Source organism: Hyla sarda, chromosome 6 (genome assembly GCF_029499605.1).
Source record: "Hyla sarda isolate aHylSar1 chromosome 6, aHylSar1.hap1, whole genome shotgun sequence".
Taxonomy (NCBI): Eukaryota; Metazoa; Chordata; class Amphibia; order Anura; family Hylidae; genus Hyla; species Hyla sarda.
The window spans coordinates 141,686,875-141,704,232 of NC_079194.1; the positions used below are offsets into that span (position 1 = coordinate 141,686,875).

General features: G+C 42.4%; 1 protein-coding gene across 4 annotated transcripts in view; it reads right to left on the minus strand.

Moving 5' to 3' along the window:
• ELMO3 (engulfment and cell motility 3) overlaps nucleotides 1–17,358 on the minus strand; it is a 54,504-nt gene continuing 37,146 nt past the window's right edge. The window contains exons 1-10 of one of the 4 annotated variants that reach the window (XM_056525298.1): nucleotides 12,501–12,639; nucleotides 10,597–10,701; nucleotides 10,369–10,477; nucleotides 8,941–9,077; nucleotides 6,497–6,660; nucleotides 3,475–3,587; nucleotides 3,075–3,179; nucleotides 2,744–2,826; nucleotides 2,586–2,663; nucleotides 8–943 (exon numbers count right to left, since the gene is read on the minus strand). In XM_056525298.1, coding sequence (XP_056381273.1) covers nucleotides 731–943; nucleotides 2,586–2,663; nucleotides 2,744–2,826; nucleotides 3,075–3,179; nucleotides 3,475–3,587; nucleotides 6,497–6,660; nucleotides 8,941–9,077; nucleotides 10,369–10,477; nucleotides 10,597–10,638 — 1,044 coding nt within the window. In that variant the 5' untranslated portion in view covers nucleotides 10,639–10,701; nucleotides 12,501–12,639 and the 3' untranslated portion in view covers nucleotides 8–730. Of the gene's footprint in view, nucleotides 944–2,585; nucleotides 2,664–2,743; nucleotides 2,827–3,074; nucleotides 3,180–3,460; nucleotides 3,588–6,496; nucleotides 6,661–8,923; nucleotides 9,078–10,368; nucleotides 10,478–10,596; nucleotides 10,702–12,500; nucleotides 12,640–15,109; nucleotides 15,239–17,358 lie in introns of those variants that run through there. The other 3 variants (XM_056525297.1, XR_008845059.1, XM_056525299.1) reach the window with 3 other exon arrangements.

Consider the following 17,358-nt stretch of genomic DNA (forward strand, 5'->3'; position numbering starts at 1 on the left):
GATATAAATAGGGATAAAGGTTGAACTTGATGATTAAGTTTAACCTATATTCCTACTGTGCTGAAAAAAAATCCTTATGAGGCTGATGCCTATAGCCCCATGCTAGGGGAAAAAAATCCCTCCCAACTTCAAATATTCAAATATCAGAATAAATCCCTGGATCATTGATCTGTCCCTATTAATCTAGTATCCATAACCTGTAATGTGAATTCTCTCCAGAAACATGTCCAGGCCTCTTTTAAGTTCACCATGACAACTTCCTCTGGCAAAGAGTTCCATAGTCTCACTGCTTTTACAGTAAAGAACCCCCATCTGTGTTGGTGTATAAACCTTCTTTCCTCTAGATGTAGAGGATGCCCCCTACTGTAGTCCTCCCATTCCCCGTATTACCCTGGTTGCCCGTCTTGGAACCCTCTCCCGCTCCACTATATCTTTCTTGTTTACTGGTGCCCAGTACTATACACAGTATTCCATGTGTAGTCTGACTAGTGATTTGTTCATTGGTAGAATCAATTCTATGAAAAGAGTCACAAGATGATGTTTTTTACTTCACCTGTCACTGGTTTTAATGTTCATAAGTTTTGTATTTCATACATCATGTGACCATCCCCAATATATATTACATACTGTACCCCCATATATTATTGCACAGTAAATATCTGCAACATAGACAGACGCTACAAAGTGGTGGCATGTACGGCACCCAGTCACTGTGTCCCAGATTAACACTTTAGGCCTCAGTGGAGGTGAATTGGTAGCAATAGTCATAGTTATTTGGACGTGGGGGGATAGGTGGAGGTTGGTCTGGGATTGGAATGTTCTCCAGATCTAATAACCGCAGCTTGAGTTCTGTGTTTAGCAGGAGATCCAGGTCAGTGCGCGTCCGCTCACTGGGCATTTCTCGACCCAACAGTGTGTTTAGTCCATCAAGCCACAAGCAAAACTACAGATAAATAAGAGCAAAGAAGATCAGCAAAGCACATAGGTCCCAAGACTGCACACTATCCAAGAACCAACAGCATAATATACTATAGACAATGGCATGGGGACTGAAATCTTTAAGTCTGGATTGTGAATTCTAAATGATTTAGATTTTGGTGCCAGAATGTTTTACCGACTGTCTGTTCTCCCTGCTGCATATACCTGTGCATTAGGAGACAGAGCTTCTGCTCCATCTCCATAGCACCTATCCTCAGCACGAGACCCATCGTAATAGGAGTCTGTGGCACTGGGTCTCGTGCTGGAGACAGATGCTATAGAGATATAGAGAGAGCAGGACAAATATGCTGCAGGGAGAACTGCTGCTCGGTTAAGGTCGTGCCACATTCAGAATCAAAGTAATGTAGAAAAAATTACTATCATGCAAAGTGCTACACTAAAATAGTCATTTTTCATCAAAGTGACAAAGTACACTTTAGTTCTTTTGGATAGATGTGTGCTACAGCAATGTTTCTGGAAACATACCCCAGACTACAACCCATTTTTGCTTGAGTAATAATAGTTAGGTTAGACTTGGTTTTTTCATCTATATCTGTTTGGTGTAGGGAATTCAATTTTTTTTAAATTGCTAGCAAGATAAAAGTTTTTATAAAACATAGTACATAGTAGGTATATATATATATATATATATACCGTATTTATCGGGGTATACCACGCACCGGCCTATAACACGCACCCTCATTTTACCAAGGATATTTGGGTAAAAAAAGTTTTTTACCCAAATATCCATGATAAAATGAGGGTGCGTGTGTGCGCGTGTATACCCCGATACACCCCCAGGAAAGGCGCTCTGATGTCATGCGCCGCGCCGTTCAGCGCATAGCAATGACGCCGGGGAAGCTTCTCTCCCCCTCGCTGTCGGCGCCGCTTCTCTCTCCCTGGCTATCGGCGCCGGCACCGATAGTCAGGGGGACAGAACGGGCAGCGGCGCCGATAACCAGGGGGTGAGAAGGGCCGACAGCAGCGCTCTAGACCCCAGGAAAGGCAGGGGGAGAGAAGCGGGCAGCGACGGCCTCTCTCCCCCTGCCTTTTCTGGGGGTGTATCGGCGTATAACACGCACACAGACTTTAGGCTAAAAATTTTTGCCTAAAAAGTGCGTGTTATACGCCGATAAATACGGTATATATATATATATATATATATATATATATATTCTGTGATTTATTTGAGTTAGGGCAACAAGAAATATTTTGTCCAATTCTGAAAACACTCACTTCACCCCTATATGACTGCCTTGAGGTATTTAGTTTTAAAATGGGGTTACTCTTTGAGGTGTCCAAATGTTACACAAAAGGTACTCTAAGTAAAACCCATGCTGCGGTAGGCCCGGGGTAGTCTTTCCCTTTTGAGACCTGCTGTGAGATATTGCCATCCCCAGAAGAAAATGAATTTATGGGGTGTGTGTCTCTGGTGGCACAGGCTAGGCACAACATATTGGGCATTGAAGCTGATGTCCTCCCAGATTTCTGCTCACAAATAATTCAATTAATTACAATATATTCACTACTAATACGGCTATTTCTGCCATTAACTTCTAGTCTCTCTTAAAGGTGCTTAATAACCTGATCAAAGTACTAATTCTTACATCCGTTGAAGTGGGCGCAATGAAATTTAAGCAGCTGTCCACATCATAGCAGATTGAAAATGCTTGGTCCATGAGGTCCTACAACAAGATTCACAAGATTCAGTATTTTAACCCTGCGCCTACACACAGGCAGCATCACCACAACTCTTAAAACTCACCTTATTCTGCTTCCCAGAGCTTTTTTCTTTCATGTGTGGACAATCCTTTCCAGTTAACACATATTTTATATCAGCAACTGAAACTAAAATACAAAAATGTAAAATATTACATCTTCAAAGCATTATAAGGTTGTTTATGAAACCATATACACAGGCCCACGTTACAACATATCAAATGACTGCTTCCCAAAATGCCACATGTGACATCACCAAATACCTGATGTCACCTCCCAACATGCCATATGTGATCTCTTTAGACACCTGATTCAACCTCCCAAGATGCCACATGTGACATCACTAGACACTTTCCAACTCACATCGTGCTACTTACTTTTTTGTGCAAGCATTTCAATTGCTGGATTATCTATGTTGTCTTCCAGATCTCCATAGTGCAGGACTTTGTGGTTTGGAGAGAGACGACAAAACCACAATTTATCTGAAAAAAGAAAGCCATTAATCTTACTAACCCTAGACAACTAGTGGCACAAGACCATATGAATGAAAGGCATAGTAGAGGTTTTACGCACTTTTCAAGATGCTATATAATATAAATATATACATAATGGGGTTACATTACAGCCATGTATATGAGCCCTAAAGCTTATATACTAGAGAGGTGCAGCAGAGATCCTTCCATCTATTAGACTTTTTTTTTTTTTTTGCTGCACAGCTAATTTTTTTTTAGAGATGCATTTCTGGGAAAAGAAGTGAATTGACCTGCGTCATGCTACCCTGTCTCCGGCGACTGCTGATCTTCCTGAACTTAGTGCCCTCACACAGGTAGTGAAGCCTCTGTTGTTTGATCAGGTTAAGGAGCTCTGGCTGTAGTTGCTTTCTTAGTTCCCTAGACAAACACAAGAAAGTGAGAAATGAGTCAACCAAGAGGCAGTTCTGTGTCTCCGATGTAGTTGTGTTCATTGTGTTGTGCTATAAAAACATATCTATTACATAGAAATTCTATACCAACCTTTGCCCCTTATAAATGGTACTTCTACACCTGTCCACTTCTTATACATAAATACACTGCTCAAAAAAATGAAGGGAACACTTAAACAACACAATGTAACTTCTGTGAAATCACACTGTCCACTCAGGTAGCAACACTGCTGTTGTGCAAATGGAACAGACAACAGGTGGAAATTGTAGGCCATTAGCAAGACACCCACAATAAAGGAGTGGCTTTGCAAGTGTTGACCACAGATCACTTCTCAGATCCTATGCTTCCTGGCTGATGTTTTGGTCACTTTTGAATGCTGGCGGTGCTTTCACTCTAGTGGTAGCATGAAACGGAGTCTACAACCCACACAAGTAGCTCAGGTAGTGCAGCTCATCCAGGATGGCACATAAATGCAAGCTGTGGCAAGAAGGTTTGCTGTGTTTGTCAGCATAGTGTCCACAGCATGGAGGTGCTACCAGGAGACAGGCCAGTACATCAGGAGATGTGGAGGAGGCCGTAGGAGGTCAACATCCCAGCAGCAGGACCGCTACCTTCGCCTTTGTGCAAGGAGGAGCACTGCCAGAGCCCTGCAAAATGACTTCCAGCAGGCCACAGATGTGCATGTGTCCACTCAATGGTCAGAAATAGACTCCATGAGGGTGGTATGAGGGCCTGACGTCCACAGGTGGGGGTTGTGCTTACAGCCCAACACCGTGCAGGACGTTTGGCATTTGCCAAAGAACACCAAGATTGGCAAATTCGCCACTGGCGCCCTATGCTCTTTACAGATGAAAGCAGGTACACACTGAGCACATGTGACAGACTTGACAGAGTCTGGAGACGCTGTGGAGAACGTTCTACTGCTTGCAACATCCTCCAGCATGACCGGTTTGGCAGTGGGTCAGTAATGGTGTGGGGTGGCATTTCTTTGGGGGGCCACACATCTGGGACATCATGTCTCGCTCCATCCACCAACGCCACGTTGCACCACAGACTGTCCAGGAGTTGGCGGATGCTTTAGTCAAGGTCCTGGGAGGACATCCCTCAGGAGACCATCCGCCACCTCATCAGGAGCATGCCCAGGCATTGTAGGGAGGCCATATGGGCACGTGGAGGCCACACACTACTGAGCCTCATTTTGACTTGTTTTAAGGACATTACATCAAAGTTAGATCAGCCTGTAGTTTGGTTTTCAATTTTCATTTTGAGTGTTACTCCATATCCAGACCTCCATGGGTTGATAAATTTGATTTCCATTGATCATTTGTATCAACTATGTAAAGAAGAAAGTATTTCATACGATTAGTTCATTCATTCAGATCTAGGATGTGTTATCTTAGTGTTCCCTTGATTTTTTTTAACAGTGTAATATCATATATATAGGGGGCATTCAGAAGGTTTTATTATCTAGAAAATATCAGCAGGATGGCAATACTTTTTTTTATCTCAGAATCTTATACTGTACACATTAAATTAACCTTTTCTTATTACATAGCACACACACTCTATTCTAGCTGTAATAGAATATCATACTTTAAAGGGCCTAAAAATAGAGTCATTTAGGGTGTATTCACACGTACAATATCCTGTGCATATTTGATGTTCAGGATTTGAAGCTGCAGATTTTATGCTGCAGATTTCAATGTAAACTAAATAACTGAACACTGCTTCAAAATCTGCAGCTTATGATCCAGCACATCAAATATGAGCAGAATATTTTATATGTGAATAGATCCTAAATTAATATTCTGGAGAAAAGCTGAAAATATGGCTATTGGCTAAAATGGAGGTGTTCACTGATCAGAGGAGCCGTGGACTCCTGCAGCCTGTCTGCATGTTCAGATCCTAGACAGTGGTTGTTATAACCCCAAAACCAGTACAAGAAGTGACCTACTGGGCTGACGTAATGCACATGTTACAATGAATCACATAACTTTACAGGTTCCTTGTCAGGTTGCGTGAACATCCTGACAGAAAACACCCATGGATTCCAGGATCGCCATATAAAAGACTTTGGTGCTATGATGGACACCTCTACTCTGGCCAATAACTGTAGTTATACATTTTAATTATAATTATTTGTGTTGGATGTTTATGTGAATATACAAACACTGATCTAGTGCAGTTTTCACATTAACCACCAGTTTGTCAGCTTCCATATATAAACTAGGACAGGAAGAATAGAGTCATCTCATAACCACTATGAGGTAAGCGAGTCACCTATCCTCCGAATAGATATTAATTGCTATTAGACCCTAACCCACTGCTGGCTAGGGGCCTATAAAAAGAAGGGTAATGATGCAATAACTCCCTTGTCACCAGGGGAGGGGGATATGTTTCATCATTTTCTGGAGACAGTAATACTCTAAGACATTTCAGACCCATTATTTTCCTTCTACAGGCTAAAATCTATTATTGAAATTAAGATGAAATACATGAGATATTTCCCTTAAAGGGGTACTCCACTCCCCAGTGTTCAGAACATTTAGTTCCAAACGCTGGGTGTGGGGTTTCCGGGTCGCCACGCCCCCTTGTGACATCACATCACACCCCCTCAATGCAAGTCTATGGGAGAGGCGTGCTGGCCACCACACCCCCTCTCATAGACTTGCATTGATGGGGCGGGCGTGATGTCAAAAGGGGGCGTGGCGACCCCGAAGCCCGCACCCAGCGTTTGGAACTAAATGTTCTGAACACTGGGGAGTGGAGTACCCCTTTAACCAAGTGTAATAGAATAACTATCTCCTTTGACCCCAGGACTCTAAACTACAACTCTATTTATGGGTCTTCCTGACTGACATGTTTATGTTTCTCACATGACAGGTGGCGAGAGGGCTTCATCCAGGATCAGTCTCTCTTCCTGACGTCTGCGGAGAATCTCACTATAATTAAGAGATGATATTTTTGTTCGAAAAGAGTCCAAAGACGTTGGAGCATGACCAAGGGTACGAGAAATCTGCTCCTTTACCACATGCATCACCTGTACCCAAAAAAGAAAACCATCAGGGAAAGAGGTTATTATGATAAGAAGATCAACACAAGATCATCAGAGCTAAGGATAGAACAAGACGAGTACCGGGAGAAAATCATCATTAGGCTAAGTTTCTACTTGTTTTTTTTATTTTATTTTATTTTTTTAAACGCTATGAAAAACGCATATTCTGCCGCATGGCGCTTTTTCAGGCCAAAAAACGCAGCGGCCAGATGTTAGCTGTAAATCAATGAGAAATCGCTAAATTCTTTTTCCACTTGGTGTTTTTCAGTTTGGCATTTTTTTAATCCTTTTGGCGTTTTTTCACTCTTTTTTGGCGTTTTTCAGCTCCTTGTCGGTTTTTCAAAATCGCAGCATGTTGAGCCACTGGTGTTTTTCTCCCATACAAGTCTATGGGAGTAAAAAAAAACGCCAAGAAAAACACCATGTGGGTTTTAACTTTGGCGTTTTTTCTGGCGTTTTTTATTCTCTTTTGGACTTTAGCGATCCAAAAAAGTGATGGAGATACCTTTTTTTAATAAAATTTCCTAGGGTGCCATTAAAAAAAAATAATAAAAAAGATACAGTGGTTATGGAATTTTTTTTTTTTTTACGAAATGTATCTTTTTTATAACAAAATTTGTATTCATTTTTAAACAGGGATCAATTTATGTGGGCGGGCAGGGCACTAAAAATATAGACAATAATAAAAATGTAGTGTGTGTGTTTTTCACTTTTTATTCTTTATTTTTTAGGTGGTACTACTACTCCCAGCATGGAATACACTGTTACATGATGGGAGTAGTAGTACCTGTACTAATTGACAGATCGCCGGGGTCCCTTGCGATTCTCCTGTATAATTTATAGATACGGGCGGCCGCTCATCTATGGTCCCCTGCACTGCCGTATATATACACCTATTACTATTTCCCACAGAGAGCTGTGATTGGCCAGATGGTTCCAGCCAATCACAACTCTCTGTGGGAAATATGAATAGGTGTATATATACGTCAGTGCAGGGGACCATAGAAGAGCGTCCGCCGCATCTATACATTATACAGGAGGATCACAGTGGGTGTCAGGAGTGACATCCACTGTGATCTTTCCTTAATTGCAGGTACTACAGCTCCCAACATGGAACAGAGTGTGCTCCATGATGGAAGTAGTAGTACCTGCAGTTAAGGAAAGATCACAGCGGGTATCACTCCTGACATCCGCTGTAATCATCCTATCAATTGCAGAGATGCAGAGCGGCTCTATACAGCGCTCGCATCTCTGCACTATACTCCGGCCAGTGATGTGAATAGAACATCACTCATTCATATTTCCCGCCGAGAGCTGTGATTGGCTGCAACCATCCGGCCAATCACAACTCTGGGTGGCAAATATGAATGAGGGATGTTCTATTCACATCACTGGCCGGAGTATAGTGCAGAGATGTGAGCGCTGTATAGAGTCGCTCCGCATCTCTGCTATATTATGGATGATCGCATCGGGCGATATGTCTATTAGTACAGGTACTACTACTCCCATCATGGAACAGTGTGTTCCATGCTGGGAGTAGTAGTACTACAAAAAAATGTCAAAAAAGAGAGAGAAAAAAAGGGAAACACACACACTTTATTAAAAATTATTTAAAATTTTGTTATAAAAAATACAAATTTCGTTAAATACATTTTTTTCCATCACTACTGCATCCTTTTTTTTTTGGTACCCAACAAATTTTGGGTACCAAGAAAAAAAAAACACCAAAGGGGCAAAAAATGCTATTTCACAATTTCCACACAAATGAAAAAACACCAGACGCAGGAAATTGCGCTTTTCAAACCAAATAAGCAGGACAAAAAAATCAAGTAGAAACTTAGCATAAACAGATTCATCTGACAAGGAGTAAATCCGTACATAGGGAAATCATGTTGAAGAGATCAGAACAAGTGATTGTCTGTACATAAAGGAGAAGATCAATGCAGTAGGAAAAGAGGAAAAGATAAGTACAAAAGGAAATCAATTGGAGGAGAAAATAAAGGCAAGGTGGAAATAAATCGAGAAGCAAAATACTTTTGTAGGCTGGTAGTAGATAAGAAAATGTTAGTACATTTTGTGTTTCTGTTAATCTGGTCTGTGGGGTGTGGGCAGACAGAACTGGGAATGGCGCTGGAACACAGTCTCTTTAACCATATTGCAATTGTATATAAGGTCTATATCCAGAAGCAACAGGGGTCAATAAACATTCAATAAACAGTATGGCATCTATACCACCACCACAAATCACCTGTCCAGTTACTCCACCTTGTCAAAGTCCTCCTGCGTGGCTCTCATCTCCTTCCAGGTCTTGTTAAGCACCTGAATGCATACACAGAACAGTTCCTGGAGAAAGTGGTCTTGTGCATAGAATAGCGTCAGAAAATCCTGACCAGTCTCCGAGGCTGAAATTCCATGAAAATAAAAGTGTAAGTGTGCACAGTGATTAAAATGAGTACAGCTTAAAGGGGTACTCCGGTGGAATATAAAAATATATTTAAATCAACTGGTGCTAGAAAGTTAAATAGATTTTTAAATTACTTCTGTATAAAAATGTTAATCCTTCCAGTACTTATCAGCTTCTGTATGCTCCACAGGAAGTTGTTTAATTCTTTTCAGTCTGACCACAGTGCTCTCTGCTGACACCTTTGTCCATGTCAGGAACTGTCCAGAGCAGGAGAGGTTTGCTATGGGGAGTTGCTTCTACTCTAGACAGTTCCTGACATGAACAGAGGTGTCAGCAGAGAGCACTGTGGTCAGCCTGGAAAGACCTATGCAAATTCCTTTGTAGTATACAGCAGCTGATAAGTACTGAAGGGATTAAGAGTTGTAAAAATAAGTCATTTACAAATCTATTTAACTTTCTGGCATTAATTGATTTAAGAATTTTCCATTGGAGTACCCTTTAATTTTCTGTTTGAAGGGCTATTCCAGGCAAAAACTTTTTTTTTATATATCAACTGGCTCCGGAAAGTTAAACAAATTTGTAAATTACTTCTATTAAAAAATCTTAATCCTTCCAATAGTTATTAGCTTCTGAAGTTGAGTTGCTGTTTTCTGTCTAACTGCTTTCTGATGACTCGCGTCCCGGGAGCTGTGCAGCTCCTATGGGGATATTCTCCCATCATGCAAGGGATATTCTCCCATCATGCACAGCTCCCGTGACGTGACATCATCATTGAGCAGTTAGACAGAAAACTTCAGAAGCTAATAACTATTGGAAGGATTAAGATTTTTTAATAGAAGTAATTTACAAATCTGTTTAACTTTCCGGAGCCAGTTGATATATAAAAAAAAGTTTTTGCCTGGAATACCCCTTTAATATCTACCATATCTACTTTGGTCAAAACATTTGTAAGGCTTTATTATGTAATGGAAAACAGTGAAAATTGTGACATTACTGCAAAAAACCATTTCTCAGCATCATATACTGTTGAAAACCCTTACAGATTATGACATTTATTCCGAATGTGTTCAGATTATGGGCAGTGCAGTGTGGCATGCAGAGAACACCAGAATCATATAGAGCAGTGGTCTCCAAACTGCGGACCTCCTGCTGTTGCAAAACTACAACTCCCAGTATGCCCGGACAGCCATTGGCTGTCCGGGAATGCTGGAAGTTGTAGTTTTGCAACAGCTGGAGGTCCACAGTTTGAAGACCACTCATAAGGAGGATCTTATATTCAATAGTCATACCAGTTTCTCCTACACTTAGGATCTCACAGATGATCAATGTTAGGTGAATGCTGCCTCTGGCAAATGGGCAGACGTGTTTATCTTCCCGGCTGCTATTTTCAAGCACAAACTAAAGAAAATGGAACAAAACGATGTTTAGCAGCTCAGACACGTTCAGTCTCTATGTCATAAAAGTATAAGACAGCAAGTGTCAGCTAACCGCTGTTCAGTCTGATCATAAATACTCACCCGACTATAGGCAGTAGGCCAACGTGTTGAGAAATACACCATATTGTCAAGAGCCAAAAGTCCAGGAGGAGTGAGACACAGGTCCTGCCATGGGCTGCCATTATTCTAGGCAAGAATTAAAAGATTTAGCACATTTTCAGACAGATTTTTTAAATAATATCCACGATGATATCACATGCGGAAATTCTGGAATCTGCAAAAATATAAGACCTGTGTTTAACTTTGCGGAATTCTGTATCGAGATTTCATTGAAGTCAATGAGGCTTTGAATTTTGTCGGAATTCTGTGTTTTGAGCACCGAAATTGCAGAAATTCTGCTGTGTGAACATATCACTACAAAGTGATTAAAAAAGGATGGTGCAAAAGTAACGTATATACTCGAGTATAAGCCGAGTTTTTCAGCACGATTTTTCATGCTGAAAACGCCCCCCTCAGCTTATACTCGAGTGAACTCTCCGCCTGTCAATTCCTTCTCAGTGGTCTTCAACCTGCGGACCTCCAGATGTTGCAAAACTACAACTCCCAGCATGCCCGGACAGCCATCGGCTGTCCGGGCATGCTGGGAGTTGTAGTTTTGAAACCTCTGGAGGTCCGCAGGTTGAAGACCACTGCGGCCTTCATCATCATCCAGACACCCCCTTTAGTTTTCTACTCACCTCCCCTCGGTGGGAAGGAAGGGTGAGCTGGTCCGGGCCATCTATGTTGCAGGGACCGTCCGGTGGGGAGGGTTAGTCGTTCCGGGCTGTCCATTTTCACCCAGGGGGCCCTCTTCTCCGCGCTCCTGGCCCGGCCCCGGACTAGTGACATTGCCTTGACGACGACGCACAGGGACGCACATGAACGTCCCTGTGCATCGTCGTCAAGGCAACGTCACTAGTCCGGGCCCGGAGCACGGAGAAGAGCCCCCCCGTTGTAGTTTTGCAACATCTGGAGGGCCGCAGGTTGAAGACCACTGATGAAGGGATTGACAGGCGGTGATGATGAAGGGGGGGGGGGATGATGACGGGGGTCTGGATGATGACATGGGGGGATGATGTATTTCCCACCCTAGACTTATAGTCGAGTCAATAACTTTTCCTGGGTTTTTGGGGTGAAATGAGGGGCCTCGGCTTATATTCAGGTCAGCTTATACTCGAGTATATACGGTAATGTTCTGTAGATAAAGAAACTTTAGTGGTAAATGGACAGTAATTGAAAATCAAAGTAAAACTGGCTTAGTTGCCCATACAAGAGTCAAATTTGAAATGTGCTTACATGGTGTGACATAAGCTGGTGACATCAAAGCGAGAAAAAGTTTTTACCGCGATGAGAACGCGGTCGTGACAGTACAGCAAAACTTTTAGAATAAATGTAGTAAATGTGCTCTGCATAGAAACACAATTTTCCAAAGGGTGAAGCAGTTTGGAACCACTGGGTGTTTATGTCATAGGAAAAGGTCAGGCCGCCCAAAGACATAGTGAGATAGTGAACAGGATGCAAACCGTACAGGGCATAGTCCTAAAAAGTTGACCAGGCTGAAAACTATGGCACTACAGGTGCCACATACCACTGTGTCATAAGCCATACAGACTACATCTTTCGGATCTAAAACCATGCGACAAACTAAAAAGCCATGATTTTCGCATTGCAGACATCTACGGATTAGACTCTGTTTGAGAATATGTTTAAGAAATATATTTTTTACTTGGCATCCCAATAATATCACATTATTTTGTTTCTTATGATCTTGTGTATATTTTTATGTATTTTATATGTTTTCTAAATTAGATTATTTGTGAATGTTAAAAAACACTACATACAGATATATACAAGTCACGTTTAGATCTTTTTCCAGATTCTTCTGGTCTGTGCTCCACAATATAATTACATTTTTTGTTTATTCCTCCTTGTATAAGTATACTCACCACGTTAAGTACTTCAGCCTGTTCACTGTACCGGTGTTAAGAATGGTACAATAGATATAATTACATCTACAGCTCACCACATTCACTACCATAGGAGTCACAGTAGCTGGGAGATTCCCAAGTAATGTCTTTAGGAGTAAGGCTGGGTCCACACTACGTTTTGTCCCATACGGGAGCGCATACGGCAGGAGGGAGCTAAAACCTCGCGCTCCCGTATGTGACCGTATGCGCTCCCGTATGTCATTCACTTCAATGAGCCGACCGGAGTGAAACGTTCGGTCCGGCCGGCTCATTTTTGCGCCGTATGCGCTTTTAAACCGGACCTAAAACTGTGGTCAACCACGGTTTTAGGTCCGGTTGTAAAAGCGCATACGGCGCAAAAATGAGCCGACCGGACCGAACGTTTCACTCCGGTCGGCTCATTGAAGTGAATGACATACGGGAGCGCATACGGTCACATACGGGAGCGCGAGGTTTTAGCTCCCTCCTGCCGTATGCGCTCCCGTATGGGACAAAACGTAGTGTGGACCCAGCCTAACAAGGATAGGCCATCAATCATTTTATGGAGTACTGCAGTATTAGACACTTATCCCCTATCTGCATAGGGGATAAGTGTCTGATAGCAGAGGGTCCAACCGCTAGGACCCCCACAATCTCCCGTAAGGGGGCCTGGCATTACCGCGACTAATGTGCGTGTCGTCGACCCCACTGAGGTCAACGACACACCCCCTCCATAGAGCTCTATGGGAACGCTGCATCTCCGCCTCTCTCAAAGAGATACATGGAGTGGGGTGTCGACCGCGGCGTCATGCTGTGGCCGACACACCTCCTGCATGGGAGAGCCGTGGCATAGCCAGGACCCCATACAGGAGATCACAGGGGGTCCCAGCATTCGGACCCCGCGCGATCAGGGGATAAGTGTCTGTGGCTGCAGATCTCCTTTAAGACAAAAAAAAAAAACCTTTAAGATTTTCATTTGTTTTGGTGTGATAATCTATTTTTAAAGTCATATTGGGGGAGATTTATCAAAATCTGTGCCCAGTTGCCCATAGCAACCAATCAGATGGCTTCTTTCATTTTGCAGAGGCCCTTTTAAAAATGAAAGAAGCGATCTGAATCGTTGCTATGGGCAACTGGGCAACTTTTCCTCTGCACAGGTTTTGATAAATCTCCCCCATTGTCTTTTGTATTCTATCCTGACACTTCCTTGACTGGGGATGAACATCATTTGCCAAACTCTGAGACAGATTTCCATCTTAAAGGAGTTTTATAAGCCAGAATCTTTAGCTATTAAATGGGCACTCTCATTAAAGAGGTACTCCGGTGAAAAACTATTTTTTTCAAATCAGCTGGTGCCAGAACAGATTTGTAAATTACTTCTATTTAAAAATCTTAACCCTTCCGGGACTTATCAGCTGCTGTATGCGCCACACAAAGTTCTTTTTCTTTTTAAATTTCTTTTCTGTCTGACCACAGTGCTCTCTGCTGACAACTCTGTCTCAGGAACTGTCAAGAGCAGAAGAAAATTCCCATAGCAAACCTATCCTGCTCTTGACTGTTCTTGAGACAGACAGAGGTGTCAGCAGAGAGCACTGTGGTCAGACAGAAAATAAATTTAAAAAGAAAAGAATTTCCTGTGGATCATACAGCAGCTGATAAGTACTGGAAGGATTGAGATTTTTAAATAGAAGTAATTTACAAATCTGTTTAATGTTCACCAGTTGGTGCACTAAAAATTGGAACAGTATTAGTAGGTCCTATATAAATAGCGCACATGGCGACTACCTGAATGATAAAGAGAAAAAAGGATAAAGCTTCGACAAAGACTCTAAGACACTTAGAGAATTAGTAAGAAATGTGTAAGTTATTTTAGGGTATTTAATAACTTAACCAGATAATGAAAAGGAGATAATTTTATCACCTGTGGGCTACTACATTAAAGGGGTACTCCGGTGGAAACTTTTTTTTTTTTATCAACTGGTGCCAGAAAGTTAAACAGATTTGTAAATTACTTCTATTAAGGGTACGTTCCCACACGGCGTATTTTGCTGCGTATTTGCTGCGTATTTAGTGCTGCGTATTTTCCTACCCATTGACTTCAACAGAGAAAATAAAATACGCAGCAGCAAATACGCAGCAAATACGCCGTGTGGGAATGTACCCTAAAAAATCTTAATCCTACCAGTACTTATTAGCTGATGAATACTGCAGAGGACAATCTTTTTTTTTGGAGCACAGATCTCTCTGCTGACATCACGAGCACAGTGCTCTCTGCTGACATCTCTGTTCATTTTAAGAACTGTCCAGAGTAGGAGAAAATCCCCCTAGCAAACATATGCTGCTCTGGACAGTTCCTAAAATGGACAGAGATGTCAGCAGAGAGCACTGTGCTTGTGATGTCAGCAGAGAGCTCTGTGTTCCAAAAAGAAAAGAATTTCCTCTGTAATATTTAGCAGCTAATAACTACTGGAAGGATTAAGATTTTTTTATAGACGTAATTTAAAAATCTGTTTAACTTTCTGGCACCAGTTGATTTAAAAAAAAAAAAAAAAAAACGTTTCCCACCGGAGTACCCCTTTAAGGCAAACATTTGGACTGAATTGACTTACTGTAAAGCCCAGTTTGCGGAATTCTTTGGCACAGAGTGAGCGACGCCGATCTGATGTCATATGACCGCCATCTTCAACTTCATTTGGAAAAGCTATAAGACGTAGATTCTGGAGATGCTGTCGCTGCTCCTAGAAATGAGAATATGCAAGATCTGTACCCATAGTCTACAAATGCTTGTCATCATGTCTTGTGATAGTTTAGAGTGTATATATTGTAGTCACAAACAAAAAGTGCATAATATGAAACAAAAAATAACAAAAATAATATATCAAAAATATAGCCAGGTGGGTACTCCTCAATCAGATAATGAGATTATACACTGCTCAAAAAAAATAAAGGGAACACTTAAACAACACAATGTATCTCCAAGTCAATCACACTTCTGTGAAATCACACTGTCCACTCAGGAAGCAACACTGATTGACAATCAATTTCACATGCTGTTGTGCAAATGGAACAGACAACAGGTGGAAAGTATAGGAAATTAGCAAGACACCCCCAATAAAGGAGTGGTTCTGCAGGTGGTGACCACAGACCACTTCTCAGTTCTTATGCTTCCTGGCTGCTGTTTTGGTCACTTTTGAATGCTGGCAGTGCTTTCACTCTAGTGGTAGCATGATAAGGAGTCTACAACCCACACAAGTGGCTCAGGTAGTGCAGCTCATCCAGGATGGCACATCAATGCGAGCTGTGGCAAGAAGATTTGCTGTGTCTGTCAGCGTAGTGTCCAGAGGATGGAGGCGCTACCAGGAGACAGGCCAGTTCATCAGGAGATATGGAGGAGGCCGTAGGAGAACAACCCAGCAGCAGAACCGCTACCTCCACCTTTGTGCAAGGAGGAGCATTGCCAGAGCCCTGCAAAATGACCTCTAGAAGGCCACGAATGTGCATGTATCCACTTAAACGGTCAGAAACAGACTCCATGAGGGTGGTATGAGGGCCCGATGTCCACAGGTGGGGGTTGTACTTACAGCCCAACAATGTGCAGGACGTTTGACATTTGACAGAGAACACCAAGATTGGCAAATTCACCACTGGCGTCCTGTGCCCTTCACAGATGAAAGCAGGTTCACACTGAGCACAAGTGACAGACGTGACAGAGTCTGGAGACGCTGTGGAGAACGTTCTGCTGCCTGCAACATCCTCCAACATGACCGGTTTGGCGGTGGGTCAGTAATGGTGTGGGGTAGCATTTCTTTGGGGGGGTCGCACAGCCCTCCATGTGCTTGCCAGAGGTAGCCTGACTGCCATTAGGTACCGAGATGAGATCCTCAAACCCCTTGTGAGACCATATGCTGGTGCAAGACAATGCTAGACCTCATGTGTCAGCAGTTACTGCAAGAGAAAGGCATTGATGCTATGGACTGGCCCGCCCATTCCCCAGACCTGAATCTGATTGAGCACATCAGGGACATCATGTCTCGCTCCATCCACCAACACCCCCTTGCACCACAGACTGTCCAGGAGTTGGCGGATGATTTAGTCCAGGTCTGGGAGCACATCCCTCAGGAGACCATCCGCCACCTCATCAGGAGCATGCCCAGACATTGTAAGGAGGTCATACAGGCACGTGGAGGCCACAAACACACTACTGAGCCTCATTTTGACTTGTTTTAAGGACATTACATGAAAGTTGGATCAGCCTGTAGTGTGGTTTTCCACTTTGATTTTGAGTGTGACTCCATATCCAGACCTCCATGGGTTGATAAATTTGATTTCCATTGATAATTTTTGTGTGATTTTGTTGTCAGCACATTCAACTGTGTAAAGACTAAAGTATTTCATGCAATTAGTTCTTTCATTCAGATCTAGGATGTGTTATCTAAGTGTGCCCTTTATTTTTTTGAGCAGTGTATATAACTTGTAGGTTAATATGTATGTATACCATAATTATCTAGTGCCTCTCCTTGTTTGACCCACACTTTCCCAGGACATATGATGTCTGCAGATTTATTGTCCTGGCATAATTTACAATACATTTTATTTTTTTTTTTAAGTTGCAATTTTTGTCGAAAAATACCCACAAGCTCTCAGAGTGGGCGGAGCTTGCCACAAAGAGGATGTGGTGTTGTTTGAAGGGAGCATGGTCTGAACAATCACAGTGAGTCCCAGAACTTACCCCGTGGTCGCCTCTTATAACCAGGGACCATTCACAGTATTGCAACTTTCTGGAGAGTTGGGGTTATCTTAGATCAGATGGAAGGCTATGTATTTTCATAGACCACACCACTCCTGTCTATGGACAGTT